Source organism: Pyxicephalus adspersus, chromosome 4 (genome assembly GCF_032062135.1).
Source record: "Pyxicephalus adspersus chromosome 4, UCB_Pads_2.0, whole genome shotgun sequence".
Classification (NCBI taxonomy): Eukaryota; Metazoa; Chordata; class Amphibia; order Anura; family Pyxicephalidae; genus Pyxicephalus; species Pyxicephalus adspersus.
The window spans coordinates 105,521,393-105,537,828 of NC_092861.1; the positions used below are offsets into that span (position 1 = coordinate 105,521,393).

At 35.3% G+C, this 16,436-nt stretch overlaps 1 protein-coding gene across 1 annotated transcript; it reads right to left on the reverse strand.

The window, feature by feature from the left end:
* Positions 1 to 536: 536 nt before the first annotated feature.
* Positions 537 to 15,370, reverse strand: URB2 (URB2 ribosome biogenesis homolog). The gene is made up of 10 exons (XM_072409231.1): positions 15,252 to 15,370; positions 14,019 to 14,163; positions 12,280 to 12,456; positions 7,985 to 11,282; positions 6,745 to 6,905; positions 4,450 to 4,560; positions 2,538 to 2,780; positions 1,872 to 1,962; positions 1,486 to 1,625; positions 537 to 958 (listed from the first exon to the last, which is right to left on the reverse strand). Exons 2-10 carry the CDS (start codon positions 14,142 to 14,144, stop codon positions 758 to 760), a joined length of 4,548 nt encoding a protein of 1,515 aa, XP_072265332.1. The 5' UTR covers positions 14,145 to 14,163; positions 15,252 to 15,370; the 3' UTR covers positions 537 to 757.
* Positions 15,371 to 16,436: the final 1,066 nt, after the last annotated feature.

Genomic DNA, 16,436 nt, shown 5'->3' on the forward strand with positions numbered 1-16,436 from the left:
AGGTGGTTCTGTCATAACTCATGCATGCAAAGTCATGGATGAGAGTTTTAAACAGGGTAACATAGGTCATCATAGTATGATGGACTAACACCACAGACATTAAAGGCCACTTGAATGGGTGGTTTGCCCAACTTGCTGAACATAATACATGTTTTTGTTCATGCACCCCCTTTATTTTGTTCTCTTGTTCCCTTAACTTCCCTAGTTTAGTATTTGTTGTAATCATTATGTTGACTGCATTTGTGTTATGATGTATTTACTATTGGCTTGGTTTGTTCCGTAAAATGTCCATATCTTTTTGAAAAATCAATAAACCTATTGAAACAAAAAGTGTGGTTTTGCTCTGTGTCCTGCCATTGACCTGAGGATTGCTCATCATACTAGTTTTAGTTTTTGTGTTTAATAACATGTAAGTATACCCCCTACATGAACAAAGATAATATTTCTAAAGGGTATACTTTTTTATTATACAAAATATACAGAAAAGTGTCAGCATTACAGTTATAATTGTGAAATAAACAAAGCCTAAGTGACACTTTATGTTAGTTATTTTTTAGCATTTTTATTCACTTCTACTAAGTATACCAATTACAAAACATATGCACAAAATACATTTTGTGAATTATTATAGATATTCAGGATAGATGTTTATAGATAGATACAATACAATAGATAGATAGATACAAAAGTTAGAAAAACGTGTGCAGGTATGGCACACCACAGTTGAATCTTTTCAGTGCATAGTACATACTGCACATTAAAGTGCAGTATACTTCTCTTCTACTTGGCTTCTTGTTTTGTGATGGTGAGTATATTCCTGGTACAGTTCTTTGAATACTTCTCTCACTCCTATTTGTAAGGATGCATTTAGGAATTTGATATCACGGTCAATACACAGGTCCAAGATGTGAAAAATACCTCCTGTGAGGTGCCTTTTTACAGCAGGCTGGAGTGTAACCTGAGAAAAAAAAGGCTTGTTCCATAATCACATAATACATATACATACACAGACATGCAGCAGCAAATGCTCATACAAGACCTCTTTGCAGTCAGCATAAGAAATAGTAAACATGAAATGGAAACACTAATGAAATCTTTAGGGTTTATGTGACATTCAGACGACACCATGGCATGCCTGCCATGTAAAGCATGTAAAAGCAAGTAGTGCAGAGGCCCATGTTTTATCCTTTACAGGTTGCAAGGAGGTAGAATTACTGTTATAGTCCTAAACAATAAACATGCGCAAGATATTCTGTTTTAAAATTTTGATTCATGCATAGTCAAAGAGAAAATAATTTCTAGACATATTTGTCTAAAAATTAAACATTTGTGTTTTGTAAATATAAACTAAATATCTAATTTTAGCAATTTTACTAAATCATTTTAAAACCACGACCAGCTACCTTCACTCCCCAACACAAAACTAAAATAATTTGAATTGACTGATCCTATAAAAAACAAAAATCGGTGAAATGTTTATCCTACCTTCTGTAGTTCATTGACATATTGTGAAACCATGAACGCAGAAAACACAGTGAATTCCTCTGTTTTGGCTGCAATGTGAGTGTACATTCTTTCTACTAGTTGTGCACATTTTAGTATGACCTCTGTTTCATGAGCTGTACCTGTTAAAATATAAAAAATGTAAACAAAATATGTTTAGTTATTTAATAGGAATGTAATTGCCTGTAACTGTGCACCTATACACACAGCCAATGTCATACACACTTGGTCTCTTATACAAAACATATAAATCGTGTTAATATCAGGGTATGGTCTGGAAGTAATAATGAACATTAACATACAAACATATCACTCCACCATTTGTGCACAGATTTGTATTCAAACTTTCCATAAAAATATTACAGTACCTTTATCGCCTTTCTGTTGCCCCTCATGCATGACAGAGGAAACCAGTCTATGGAAAGTACTCAAAAATGGTGCAACCGATTTTAGCATTGCCTTAAGGTAGGAAACAAAAACAAGATATAAACAACACAAAATGAAAAAAAATAAAAAATAAATAAATAAATAAAAACAAGCACATAGGAGAAATACTTTTAAGATATGTTCTCTAAAAAGTACTGTCCATACTGACAATTTAACTTAGAAATGACATACAAAGAGTTCAGCCAACCAGCTAAGTAACTTGGTTTTCACCCTGTGCTGCACCAGTCCACAACACTCCCTTATAGTCTGTACTCCGTTGCATCCTGACCTCAACCTCCTTTGTTCGCAGAGTTTAACTCCCGTTCCAGCTACTATTAGCTTGGGAGACATGCTGTACACTTGTAAAAACAAAGTACAATAGAAACAAGGCCTTTTTTTTTTACTATAACTGACACATTAATTAAATAATCTAGTTAAAAAAACCATAACATTTTTAATATATCTTTAGCTAAAATTGTTTAATTTATGCAATCCATAAGTGTAAAAAATTTTTAAAAAATATTTGATTTATTAGTTCCAACACATTAAAACGTGTACTAATACATATATTTTCCATAAAATCTGCTTGTTTTACAATGCAAAAGTACCTTGGAATGACATTGCAGTATTGAAAAGAGCACTTCATGTACTGCCAGGAATATACTGTAGTATTCCTCAAACCTCAGATGATCCAGGGGCACAGTAAGGAGCGTTCTAAATGAAAGAGTCACATGATGAGGGTTATTCATAAACATCTCGCCACGTCTCAGTAACAAGGCCATTGTGTCTATCACGGGCACGACAATATCAGAGAACAGTGAACGGTCCTTGCAAGCTTCATTGCCAAGAGTCTGCAACAAATGGAAAAAAAAAAAAAGTAAATTTACTACTGCAAACTATTATGTGAATACCATAAAAAACATCTGCACTACAATCATCACATTAATGTGCCTTTTATAAATAAATTTTCACACAAGACAATGATATTTGTATCTTAATGTTTGTAATACTACATAACAGTCTTAAAATTCTGGGCTCAATAAAAGCACAGATTTTGCATGTCCTCATTGTTTTGTGTGTTTCCTTCAGACCTGCCATACTGTTTTTTGCCTATGTATACTACAGAAAAAAAAAATGTAAACATGTGTCTGCTTCTATTTTGAGCAGGTTTTCTTCCAACGACGAGTATTTTAGGTGAACAGTAAATCATTTATTCTACAATTTGTCCTTATATAATTTACATTAAGGGTTTTTTTTTTTTTTTTTTATAAAACAGAATATGACATTCCCCCAAACATGGTGGGAATCAATTATTTCCACTGAAACACATGGACCTGGAAGATTCCCAAGGAGCAATGTCTAATTCTGTTTTATAAATAACGGCCAAAAATTACATTTCTGAAACAAAACATGGCAAACTTTTTTTTTTTTTTTTTTTCACAAAGGTGATTTGGTTCAGAACAGAATGTGCTAAACCTGGAAATGCTTAAAGCACAGGAGCATCACCTTCACAAGTCTGTAGACATGAAAAGGTGCAACAAAGTGCAACCATTTCTATAATTTCTTTTAGAATCCAATAAATAGAAAAATATTTATTTTCATTTTATGTTACATAGTTAGTTAGGTTGAAAAAAGGTGCAAGTCCATCAAGTTTAACCTATAGGGAAATAAACATATCCCAGATATAAACCTCATAGACATAGTTGATTCAGAGGAATATATATGTGCATTATAATATATTTGTTGAATAATTACATTTTATTAAAATTAAATTTGATAGTATTGTCTTTTTGTTTCTAATTCATGGATTAAGGAAAAGTTCAGGTGAAGTAAAATGTAGGTTAAGTACGGAAAAGTATAGGTAAGGAAAAATGTCTTTCAAACTTGTAGTAATAATTTTTTAAATTTATGTATATTTATGTATATATACAATTTCTAAAAAAGAGAAACATATAAAATATCTAAATTAAACTAGTGAAATGTGCTACAAACATAATTAAAGAATTGCAACCTCACACAAGCCTGAAAAGTTAAATGTAGTTGACAACATGAACCACTAGATGTCAGGACTCATCCAGCTAAAGGAACATTAAACAAACAGAGGTAAATAATTTTATGTAAGGTGCTGCTTTAAGATCTAGATCTTAACCTGTGGGTTTTTGTAGATTATACTAACTTTCTTTGGTATTGATATGGATTCATAGCTTTCAATTACTGGTAAATCCAGGAGATGACTTAACCTGATCTTTAAAAGTCAAACCTTGATGATATTCAACAATCCACTTGGAATTTTAAAGAAATTTAATTTTTATTTTAAATTTAAAAGAAATTGTATTATTGACTTTAAAAAAAATAGTTACAAAGTTTTCATCTCTTTCCTTTTTTTATAATAGGCTTATATAGCTTACAGATAGAAATGGATGGAAATGTAGTTTGCATACACATATGTAGGTAACTTGTGCAAATATAGTACATACAAAGAAAATATTAAACAGGCTTAATAAATATCATACTACTCACAACAAGAGCGGTCATGATCTGAGAGGCAGTGAACCAGAACACTTTTCCTTTCTCGTCTTTCAAAGAACAGTTAAGCAGCAGTTTAGTTATTGTCATGCCAGCAATTATTTCCTGCAAAATAAATGTTCATAAAAAAATTATATAGACAATAGCTGAGTATCTGCCAGGAGATATACCCACAGGCAAGTAACATCTAGTTATAGTCCAGTAATAAAAGCTCATATGCACACATAATGACATTTACTTTATTTAACATTCCCCACAAAAATGACTGAACTGAAAATACACAGTTGCTTTGCTGCATAACATACTTAGAGTGGCCCCTGTCGATTCTCTTGCTTACCCTTTCAAATTATACAGGTTGCAAACTTTTGACAGTTTATACAGTTCTGTATAAATCCAAAAATCCCAGCACAACAAGTAGTATAAGCTCTGTCTAAAAAAGTACATTTTTGTAATAACTTAAAAATATAAACATTTTTTTTCTGGAGTCCATTAGGGGGAACAAGAATCGGAGACAAAAACTCAAATTCAGAACATCCAAAAAGATTCTGAGGGTGGGTAACAGCAAACCAAATACTAGTAGGCCCACAAGAACTGGAGACTGCAGCAGTGGTGCAACCAGCTGAGGCCAGAATAATAACTTGATAGAACTTTTAAATGTGGAAAACAAAAGCAAAAAAATCAGTATGCTGAAGAGACACTAACAAATCTGATGATACTTCATAAGTTTTGCAGTCGTGACACACCTAGAGATGGTGGACCTAGATGCTCAATTACCCTTGCATGGACCATAAATAGGAAATCAGTTTTTCTGACAAGAAAGTTGTGAATGAGATCTAGACCCTCACAGCTCGAATGTCATTCATACATAAAGGAAAATCTCTGTGGTGAAATGGAGCCGTCAGACTAATGGCCCAGAGACCACTTAATTTTTTTTAAGATCAAAAATGTTTCCTTACAAAAAAGGGCCTTCAGCTTATACACTCTTCTTGCAAAAGTGATGGCTATAAGAAACACCATTTTTTTGTGAGTTAGAATAGCGAGAGGATTGTTTCTAATAGATAGAAGCAATTTCTTGAGTGCAGAGAAAACCAGATTGGGATCTCATGAAAGAACAGAGTGTCTTGAGCCAAAATTCTAGCTTGCAACCCTAGGAGACAATCTCTGATATGCATGCATTCAGGACAAATGCCCTCCAGGTGTCTGCAAATTTTAGCAAACTTACCCTACTATAGAAATTGTACATTCACATTAAGGAAGGCTTGTCCAAGGTTTTGGAAGATAAATAAAAAGACTTGCAGGAGGACTCAGGGATCCCTACCTTTAGGATCTAGACATAAATTGGAAGAAAATAAAAACTTTTTCTTGTGTCCCTTCTCCAGAAAAAAAATACCTATCTGCCTTACCTGTTTTCACTGGAGAAAAAAAAAAAAAAAAAAAACACTTAGCTGCGCTCTTGAATAAAAGGACAGATGAGTGCATTTTAAAAAATTTGCAATCAGGCAGGTAAGGTTGATGTTTTTTATTTCTGGAGTTTAGTTCCGTTTTAAGACACGAGAAACAACAATGTCTCTTAAAGGCCCTGCAGACTTCTTTTTAGAGGAATGCGCTGAAATAAAGAATTTAGTGGACTACACATTTGTATGGACAACAGAGCCAGCTGGGGTCCAGGGACGATTTGTACAAGTGAAAACACAGCACTGCAAAGGGATTTCAAACCCTTGTCAGTAACATCCTTAAACATAATAGCAACTTCTTTGTTAAGGCTGGGCATTGCCTGATCCACAATGGAATAAGATCCCTTTTTAAACAAAATGCTCCTTTAATGGTAACAGGACCAGAAGTTATCAGGTGTACACTGTTTATTAGGTTAGACATCATCAAGTCAAAGAGAAGAAGACACCAATGCATGCCGGTGTAATTTAGCTCAAAAAAGTTACACTTGATTTTAGTATAAAAGAAGGAGTTACACCCAAAATGCCAGTGTGTATTTCAAACTGGATTCCAAAAGCAAAAAGCATCATTTAAAGGCAGCTGAAATCTGCACAGACAAATGGCAGACTGTAGGTAGCACTTAAATTTTTAATAGAGCTAGAGAAATGTAAAACTGCAGGACATACTTTGCTGAGTCTAGTACCTCACATTACGACTCTGAAATGTAGTCTGTTTGCATACAAATATTACCATGATCATACATATATAAGATTCATATTATATATAATATATAATGGATTCAGCCTTAAAATTTGTAAACACTGTAAAATAAAAAATAAGAATTAAAAAAAAAATAACCTTATCACTGTTTTTCCACAGGTTGCTGACTTCTAGTCCTTGCAGTGTCAATTGTAGAACTGCGTTAAATTCTTCACAGCTACAGCGCTCCATCATTTGACTGAATAAATCCTTTAGCTCCAATTCAAAACTCTGAATTATCTCACTGTTGATCCAGGGACCTAAAACAAGGAAGCATTAGGTCTTTTTTTTAAAAGAAATACAAAATATCCGTGTAAATGTGTATAATGATTGAGATATATATACACCGGTACACACACACACACACACACACACACACACACACACACACACGGGTAATCTATTAAAATGTCTTATCTAAATTTCTAAACAAGTTAATATAAATGTACTGCTCAGGAAAGCCAGCTAAAAATATACACAAACAGTTCAATGCCCTCAATAGGAATGGCCAGTATGGAAGGCTTTTTTTTAAACTTAATCCAAAGACAAGTGCTACTTGTCTAAACAATTTTTTAGTAAGCTATGACCATTTTAAATTCCTCCAATTAGTATTTAGTATTTTTGTATCTTCCTCAATTTATAAAAAGCTCCAAGACAGTTCTCACAAACCTTTGCTAAAGATAGCCATGGACAGGAGATTTAGGTTCAAAGAAAATATTGCAAAACAAGAAAAATAAATTGTCTAAGGCTATGTACACGTGTGGAATATTTGTCATTGGAAAGGACCTTTCACGATCCTATACAAAGACAAACGACTGCCGATGCCAATGCATAACGAGTGCTGTACATACAGCACCATTCTGCTCTAGGGAAAGGGGTGGGAGAGAACGACGGAACGGCACCCTGCTGCGCTCTCTCCCCTTAACTTCCATTAGGATTGCTCGTCGTCCATCATCTGTGGATCAGCCAGGACGGTCGTTCAGACAATGGACAACGAGCACTGTACACACGCAAGATTCTTGTCCGATATCAGCCCTAAGCTGATTATTGGATGAGAACCATTGCACATGTGTACCTAGTCTTTGTGAGCATGTTCTGCACAATTCCATGGCACCAACCTATTCTGGGAGTAGAAATATTATTCAGCCAATGGTCATCCCATGTCTATGGATACCTTCACGACAAAGCAAAAAGAAGACAAGTACACACATGCCATTTAAGGACCAAAGACTTTAGGACTTTTAATTCTTTCCTGCAGAGTTTTAGGTCAACTGTAAAAAATAATTGGCAAACATTATGTTATACATAATTAAAAAATAAAAATATGAATGATACTCACTAGAAAGTAGCTTTTTCATGGAACCGAATATAGAGGTGACCTGCATTTGTTGAGCAGCATAAATTTCTTCTACATTAATACTTTTTAACAAGTAGCGAAAAGCATTTCTTATAAACAGCGTTTGTTTCTCAGCATAAGGTAGTTCTCTCAGAATTTGGGAGCAGAAACTTCTGTAGACTTCAATGTTCTGAGAATTGATTTTATCTTGGCAACTGACTTCGGCTTCCAGAAGAGTGGCTGTACAAGATACGAGGAACGAAGGTAAAATCTCAGATGGAGCACTGACCTTCAAGCATTGCGTAACAACTATATTCATAGTAACAACAGACTGCTGCAGCAAAGCACAAAATGTTTCAGTCTTCTTTTTATCCACAATGTGTTCTTGGATACATGTTGTTAAGATCCGGCACAAACTACAGAGAACAGAAATAAGCAGCTGACCTATGCAAGAGTTCCAGTTTTTGCTTTTAGGATTTGGGACAAATTGAAACACAAACTCTGCAAATTTTTCCAAATTCAAGAGACAGCTCTGTTTCCGATCCAAAACCAAAGAAAGCAGTGTGTCAAAAAAAGACTGTATAATGGAAACAAATTCAGGCCAGTACGGTTTGTTCTCCAAGTCATTAGCAAACTCCAATGCAGTTGGCTTAAAGCATATCATAACAGTTTTTAGAATGTCACTAGCATACAGCAGTTTGAACAAAGATTTAGCATGTTTACCACTTAAAAGGAATACCATCAGTCTATAACAAACACATAAAATTTGGAGATTCCTAAAGGATGTTGCCTTTGCTATAGACAGCAGCAGCAAAAAGCAGCGGCACTGATCTGAGGGTGTCAGGCTGTCTGGCTTTAACGCAGAAATAAATTCTAATACAATGGTTAGATGGTTGACCTCTGCATCAGATGTATTTTGCTCAGTCATTGATAATATACACTGTACCACCTCCTCCAAATTTATCACACAACCAGAGATTTGATTATTGAGTGTACCCTCCATATCACTGGAAGATAATTTAGTGCCTTTACTGTAGGATGAGAGAAAATCTTCATGCCAATTTAAGTCTTTAGCAGAGAGACGATCAAAAATGGCATATAAAACACTTTTCTCTTTTACAGTAATAGCACATTTGGTAATAATGCTGGTTATAAAAGCACACTGCAATACAGGTAGCTCAGAAAAATGATCACTTTTCAGTAAAGCCACTGAAATATCCTCAAATGAAACTGAGATTTCTTTGTCGGTTTGATCTTTTCTGTACTGTGCAGGTAGCAAAGTTTCCAGCAGAAAGTCTGTTATATTGTAGATTTCTTCCTGTGGAATGTATGGAAGGATAATTGGAAGATTTGATACAATAAGGTGCCAGTGAGCCACATGAAATGAACTTGTATCAATTATGTTAGCATTTCCACTCCAAGGTTTGTGATGTTCTAGCACCTTAAGATCACTGATAGGATGAATAATTAGGTGTGCAGCATTCTGAAGAGTAAGTTGCATGGATTTAGTTGTAGAAACACAGTGCATAAGAACACATTTAATTTTCTGAATAGAAAGAAGCTCCAGGTAAAATTTGCAGAGTGGATTTGATTGGGTGCAGTGTTTATAGATTTTGTTCCAACAATCTTTATCTCCGCTGAACATAGAAAAATCCCACCCTTCAAGTGATGATTCCAAAAGAAGGGCTAGATCTCCTAGCTGTGAGATGTATTTTTTGCAGTTCAGTTTAGTCACAGTGTTTACTTCTATCCACGTGTAGAGAAGCAAAAGGATGGCATTACAGAATTTTGGAAGCCAAGTCAAAAATAGAGTATTTACACTATGCTCCTTAATGAGAGTTAGGGAAGGCATTATCAGCTTATCCATCATTTGTTTCATGAGATCATGGAACCTTGCTAGAACAGGCATTGGGGAATAATTGTCTAAACTCTTCATGTTAAACAACAAGCAATGCAAAAGGGAGCTGAGGGACAGCAATTTCAAACAAACATCTGGGTCATCTTTAATATCTGGAAAGATATCACAATCAATTTTTTCCAAAATAAAGGCCCACACATCTAAAATCTGATTAGGTGGTAGCTGAATCAGAAAATCTGCAAGTTTCTCATTCAGACTAGAAGTAAAAATTGGCTGTCTTAATTCATCAGCTGCAGGGCGGCAAATTAGTATTACAACTTCCTGAAACAGTTTTGGAAACTGTCGAAGCTTAGTATATGTTTGAAGAAGGCTTGAAATTAAAGCTTCCTGAGCTTTTCTAATGCGAAAATCTGAAATGTCTGCATCAATCCATGCACATGACAATAGGTCATCAAGGTCAGGCTCAACAATGAGGTGATTTAATAAAACTAATGTTTTTATACATCGAAACCAAGATTGTGAAGAAGTACATGGGTTACATATTAACATTTCTGCCAGAATACGATAGAACTGGTACTGAACATCTTTATGCCTTATGTGGTCCTCTGCAACATTGTATATGTCATGACTGAGAGCAAGGTCCAGTAGGTGTTCTAATGCAAGAAGACCCGTGGAGTAACCTGAAGATGTTACTTCATCTTCTTGCTTGAATGGAATAGTCGATTTAAGGCACTGAAACAGCTTGACAAACATATGAAAGCAGAATATTTCCTTTCCCTCTTTGCAATATGAGTCTAAAAACAGTTTATAGACGAGAGAAATAGAATTGGCTAATAGTGAAACATAGGTGTCTGCATTACAGAAACTGCTATCCTCTAGTTTTGCCAAAAGAGAGGTTAAAGGCATCAGCGGTATTTTAGGTGATATTTTTTTTTTCTCTGGCCTATCTCCTACAGGAAGAAGCTCTTCTTTGTATAAAGTCAGTAGTTCAGGCTGGAAAAGAGCACTCTGCAGAAGTGTCTCAATGTTATTGCGAATATCCTTAATTACTTGGTGGCGTACTTGATTGTTATCATCCTTACTCCAAATACGAACATTTAAGATATGCCTTAAAAGCAAGCATGGCTGAAAAAGATGTGCTATTACATATGTAAAAACCCTATTTGGATTACTTTGTTGTCTCTGGACTTGTTGATACTGGGTAAAACACAAGTTAACGATTTTAAGTACTTGAACTGTGAGTTGTTCAGATGGGTTGTTCAAGCAATGGCAAGCCAATGTGCACAACTTTGATAGTAAGTCTACCAACAATTCATATTTCGTTGTGTAGACAAAGGCAAGGGTAGGAGTAGAAAGAACAGTTTGACAGCAGCCTAAAATGGTTGAAATGCCAGCTGGAGGACTTTGATGTGCAGGTGAAATATCAATGTAGTCATTCATAACCTAAAATTAGGACAGGGGAAAAAAAAAAAAAAAAAATCACATAAATAAACTGTACTACTGATAACTAAATAAATTATATACAAGACCAAATTGTCCTAACTCTAAGATTAAGGACTAGATAAAATGTATTTTCAGCATAGTTCACCTGATACTTTAGGAAGTTTCATGGTGCAAAGCCTACTTTCTGTTTACCTCAATCTCTTTTTGTTGTAAGCATGTTGCATTTTAGCAATGTGAATAAGAGCAAAATAGTGTAATGTTTCCTATTTATTCTTAAATATATTATGGTAACAAAAACATATACCCAGGCAGCACATGTCTGCAATTTCTCGTTTACTTTTTATTAAGACAAGTGCAGCTTCAGACTGAAATACCACAGGAAATGTGCACAGTACTGCTTTAAATTTCTGACATAAGCAACAGGTATTTTTGCACAGATTGATGAAATTATATATATATATATATATATATATCTCAAAAAGGTAGCAAAAAATAAGCTGTTTAAGTAAGATCAGTGACAATTTTAAGAGCCCATTAGAGAACTCATCAAGCAAAAAAAAAAAAAAAAAAGTACAAAGGTATGACCCCAGCTTCACAGTCTATTTACTCTTGTGAGTTGCTAACTGACAGGCATTAGCACACTGCACAGCAATGCATATGCTGTAAGGAACTCACATTACCACAGCCTCTGTGTTTTTGACATACATTTTTTTCAATATACTTTCATTTGTTATACTTTGTGTTGAATTTTTTTATGCCTATTTTCTTTGCATATTCACTAAATATAAAGTAAGAAAATTCCCCCAGAGTGACGTCATGATGCCAGAACCCACCCATTCTCCCATCCCCGGGCCGAGCCTACGATGGAAGAGTGGGCGGGTTGTGTTCGGACCGGAGACATGGTCTGTGGCTCTGGCTCAAAGGACACCACTTGCAGGGGTGCACCGGCCAGAGCCGCAGCCCACCTGTCAGACAGACACATTAGTCCTTTGCATACCTGTGCAATAGCAAAGCGTAGATTCACAGACTTTCCATCTTTTATTAGACATTCCAACCTTTTGCTTCGTAAAATACTGTCCAGAAAACACCAGAGCTTCTGGTGAACATCTTCTTCTAGATTTAGTTTCTTGGAATGAACTCCAACCAAAGCATGGCAGACCCAGTCAAGTAAGACCTGTAAAAAGAGATTAAAATATGGCATAGAGTGAATAAGATTGTTTAGTACACAAAAATGTCCCTTTGTACTTCTGAATTCATGCAACACTAGTTGAAGCACTGGTAAGAAGGAATGTATATAAGCTTATATCAGTACAGGACAAGCATAGCATATATTATATAAATATATTACACTGTTACAAACATCAGTTAGCAGAAAGACCTGTGATAAAAATGACAATCAGTGTAACATGCTCCAACATCAGCAAACAGGAACAGAGGACTTTAAAGTCTTTTTTTTTTTTTTTTTTGAGAAAAGACCTTTTCTAGTAAAAACAAAAAAAGAAAAATCCTCAAGCAACTTTGCCTGTTTAATGACAAACGTATTAACTGACACACATCACATCAATACAGGTTTTGTGAATGCATTCCAAAATTTGATTTTAAAAGTGAGGACCTAAACTAGATGATGTCTCAAATAATCATTTACCTGTAGTTGACAAAATGTATGCAATGGTCGAAGACTCCCTTTCTAGTAGTGTGCAATGGATGTCAAACTTGATCTTTAAATTTTCCTAACTGCACATAAGAAGTACTCAAATATATCAATACCGTAAGAAAGACTCAAATGGCTTTTAGCAGTTCAGTGATTGATAGAAACTACAAATCTTGCCATGCTTCATGACTTCCTTATAAAATAGAGTTCTTTTGTTTAAACCCTGAAAAACTTCAATAATTAAATTGTACATTTAAATCTAGGTTCTCTGTGTTATCATTAAAAGGGTAAAAAATGTTTTAATTTTAATGAATGGCCTTTAAAATAAAACCTGTGGCAATGCTTTGGGTGAGTGTTAACATATTCCTAAACAGTAATGGTAAAGAAATTCCTGACTATTCTCTGCGGGTAAATAACACAAAGTTCACAGCACAAGCACCAAAGTCAGTAAAGTCAACTCAGGTCACTGACCCCCAGAAATCAACTCAAAAACCCTCGCAACCATAAATCCCATGTTTACAGTAGAGGGTAGAAGGCATAAAGGCTGACGAGTTACTGCTATGCGGAATTAGGCAGATTTACAAAGATGTCAGTATTCCTGCTGTGTGGTATATAAAGTTTTACAATGTAGTAGCACAATGTAATATAAAAACCTTCCTGTTTGACAAAAACTGAATAGCCTGTTTAGGTTTGTTCCCATTATACCTAGCACTGTAATGTATCACAATGCATAGCAAAATCCAAATGTACAGCCAGCTTTACACTGGAGTTATATAACCCAAATGAAAATTTTATTTCCTTAGTGTATGTTTCCTCTGAAAATACACACAAAGTAATTTTGCCACTAACTGACTCAAATTCTGTACCGACTACTCAACTGTGATTTAATGGAAAAAAGTTACTTGTTTTTCACCGATATAAAACTTAAATATTACAAGGCTGACTACTGCCACAAGTTACAGTTTGTGCACCACCCCTAAATGTGTAAAACCTGACTAGCACAAAGATTTTTGGTAAAGAACATAAAACAAGGCATACAAAGCAAGGTAAACAGCTTATCCATATTTTGGTAAGATAGGAGTTACCTGTTCCTTATTTGGAAGAAAACACTGCTGGGAAATCCAAGCAAAATGAGCTAGTTTAATTTTGTCCTCCCAAGGAACTTTAGTGTTTTTTAGTTTCGTATGGATCCCCGAATAAAGCGCAGACATTTTCCAAGTCTTTTCCAATCTAAAAAGGTAAAAAAAATGGATATTTACATTAACATAGTAAATGATGTGTGTCAAAGTTTATCATCAAACAAGAAAAAAAATATCTTATTGTTGCATTACATTGAAACTGTAACAAGTATTTAACCCCCTAGTGGTATTAAAGTTTATTATTAAATGTATTAAATATTGAACATATTTGGGTGAGTTATGCCTAAGAATTATAAGCCTACAATGTAAAATAAATTTCCATGCAAAACAATGTATTGTTTTTTGCATGAAAATAGGGACAGAATTAGAATGCTAGGAGGGTTAAAGTGTAACTCCACTTGTTGAGAAGAAAAAAAAATCATTCCTGGGTGATCTTTGTACATTGGAATGATTTGAACCAATTTTATTATATTTTTAATATCAGATTTATATATTTCTCTTTTCTAATGAAAGAGCTGCTTTGTTTTACCATTTCCTAGTTAATTGGCTTACCCCAAAAGTGACCTTTTACCCCAAAAGTGACCATAGGTATATGACTTTAATAAAAGACATATACCTATGGTAGGGACATTAGATTGTGAGGCCCTTCGAGGGTCAGTAGGTGACATGACTATGAACTTTCTAAAGTGCTCTGTAGTATGTCAGCGCTATATAAATACTGTGTAATAATAATTATAACAAACACAGATGTCACTTTGTGATTGATTGATATTGGTTAATATTCCAGCAGACTACAGATCGAAAGTGTCTACCTATCAAATGACTATACATCTAATCATCTTGGCCATTGACTTTTTCTGTTTTGGATTTTGTCTTTGGGTGACCACTTTTTGTTTTTTTAGCACACATATCCAGGTAAAGTATTTGTGAATATAATGCAGACAACTAGACTCCCTAATTAGCACAAACGTTTATCACTAAATAACAATTACCAAAGATTTACCCAGAAGGACCTAATCATTGAGCACACAGCTCTTGGGACAGTGGAAGCTAAAAACTCCTCAAACACAAAAAATAAGTTGCAATGAACGTACAGCTCTTCTCTGTAACAAGCAAATTCACATACAGCACTCGACCACACGCAACAACACAAACATGCCCATGCATTGTAATACTTACACAAGGATATCATGCACATGCCAGAAATAAGCCCCCAGTAAAAAACCACGTGTTCTCCAGGAAGACAGCAGCTAGCATAAGTCACATGACCGACCTGTAGGAAGGGGAGGAGCCTAGCGGCTGGAGAATGTAATGCCGTTTGAGTTGCAGTTTCACTACCAGACTGAGAGTAGGGAGGTGCTGTGTGCGATTATGCTGTTTGGCGCTGGATACATATGTACGCTTGTATTTAATAAATTGAATTGTAATTATAACATATTAAACGTGTATTGAGTCTATAGGACAGGAATTTGTACGAAGTGGTAAATATTTAGTTTTTGTTATATGAGTTGCATGAATTCCATAGCAGAAGTGGTGTGCTCGTCTTCATGCAGGTGGATTGTATAAATGAGGTTATGGTTTGTGAAAAAGCTTGCTTAGGGCTAATGCCCCTCTGCTGCTCTGCCAGCATCATGGAGGAAGAATGCAAGGTGGTATGGTGGTATGCTTCTAAAAGCAGTAAGTAGGGTTCAGCTGAGTGGTAGGCAAACTAGGCATCTGATCTGTTTATTTTAGAAGAAGGAAGGAGTTGTAACAAGGCAGTGCCTGTAACCTATGCTGCTGTTCAAATGAATGTGAAAAGGTGAATGAGTTTACTGTAGCACATGGTGATGTACTGTAATAAAATGCTGCTCATTCTTTGGGACTTCATTGTCCAATGCAAAACAATGTCTGTGATGGTTATCAGTTCCTATACCAGGAGACTTTGACTGGGCTTGGTCCATTCAGGATGAGAGGTGGATTAGACAATTTTTAGACAGATGTTTGAAATAGTGAACTTCTACTTTACAACCTATTTTGTAAATAAAAAATCAGCAGGATTATATAAATACATATATACAGTGGTACCTCGATAACAATGTCAACTTTTGAATAACTCCAACTTGGTATAAATCTTGTTTGGACACAAAAAATTTTCCTTGGTATACCTTTGTGATAGAACCCATATAGGTAAAAATGAAACGAGAGAGAGAGAGATGAGGAGGAAGAGGAGAGGAGAGAGAGATGAGGAGGAAGAGGAGAGAGAGAGAGGAGAGAGAGAGAAGAGAGAAGAGGGGGGGGAGAGAGAGAGAGGGAGAGATTTGCCAGGGAGTTTTCACAGTCTTACCTGGTCCCCACGTGCCCGTGGCATCCTCTTAGCGATGC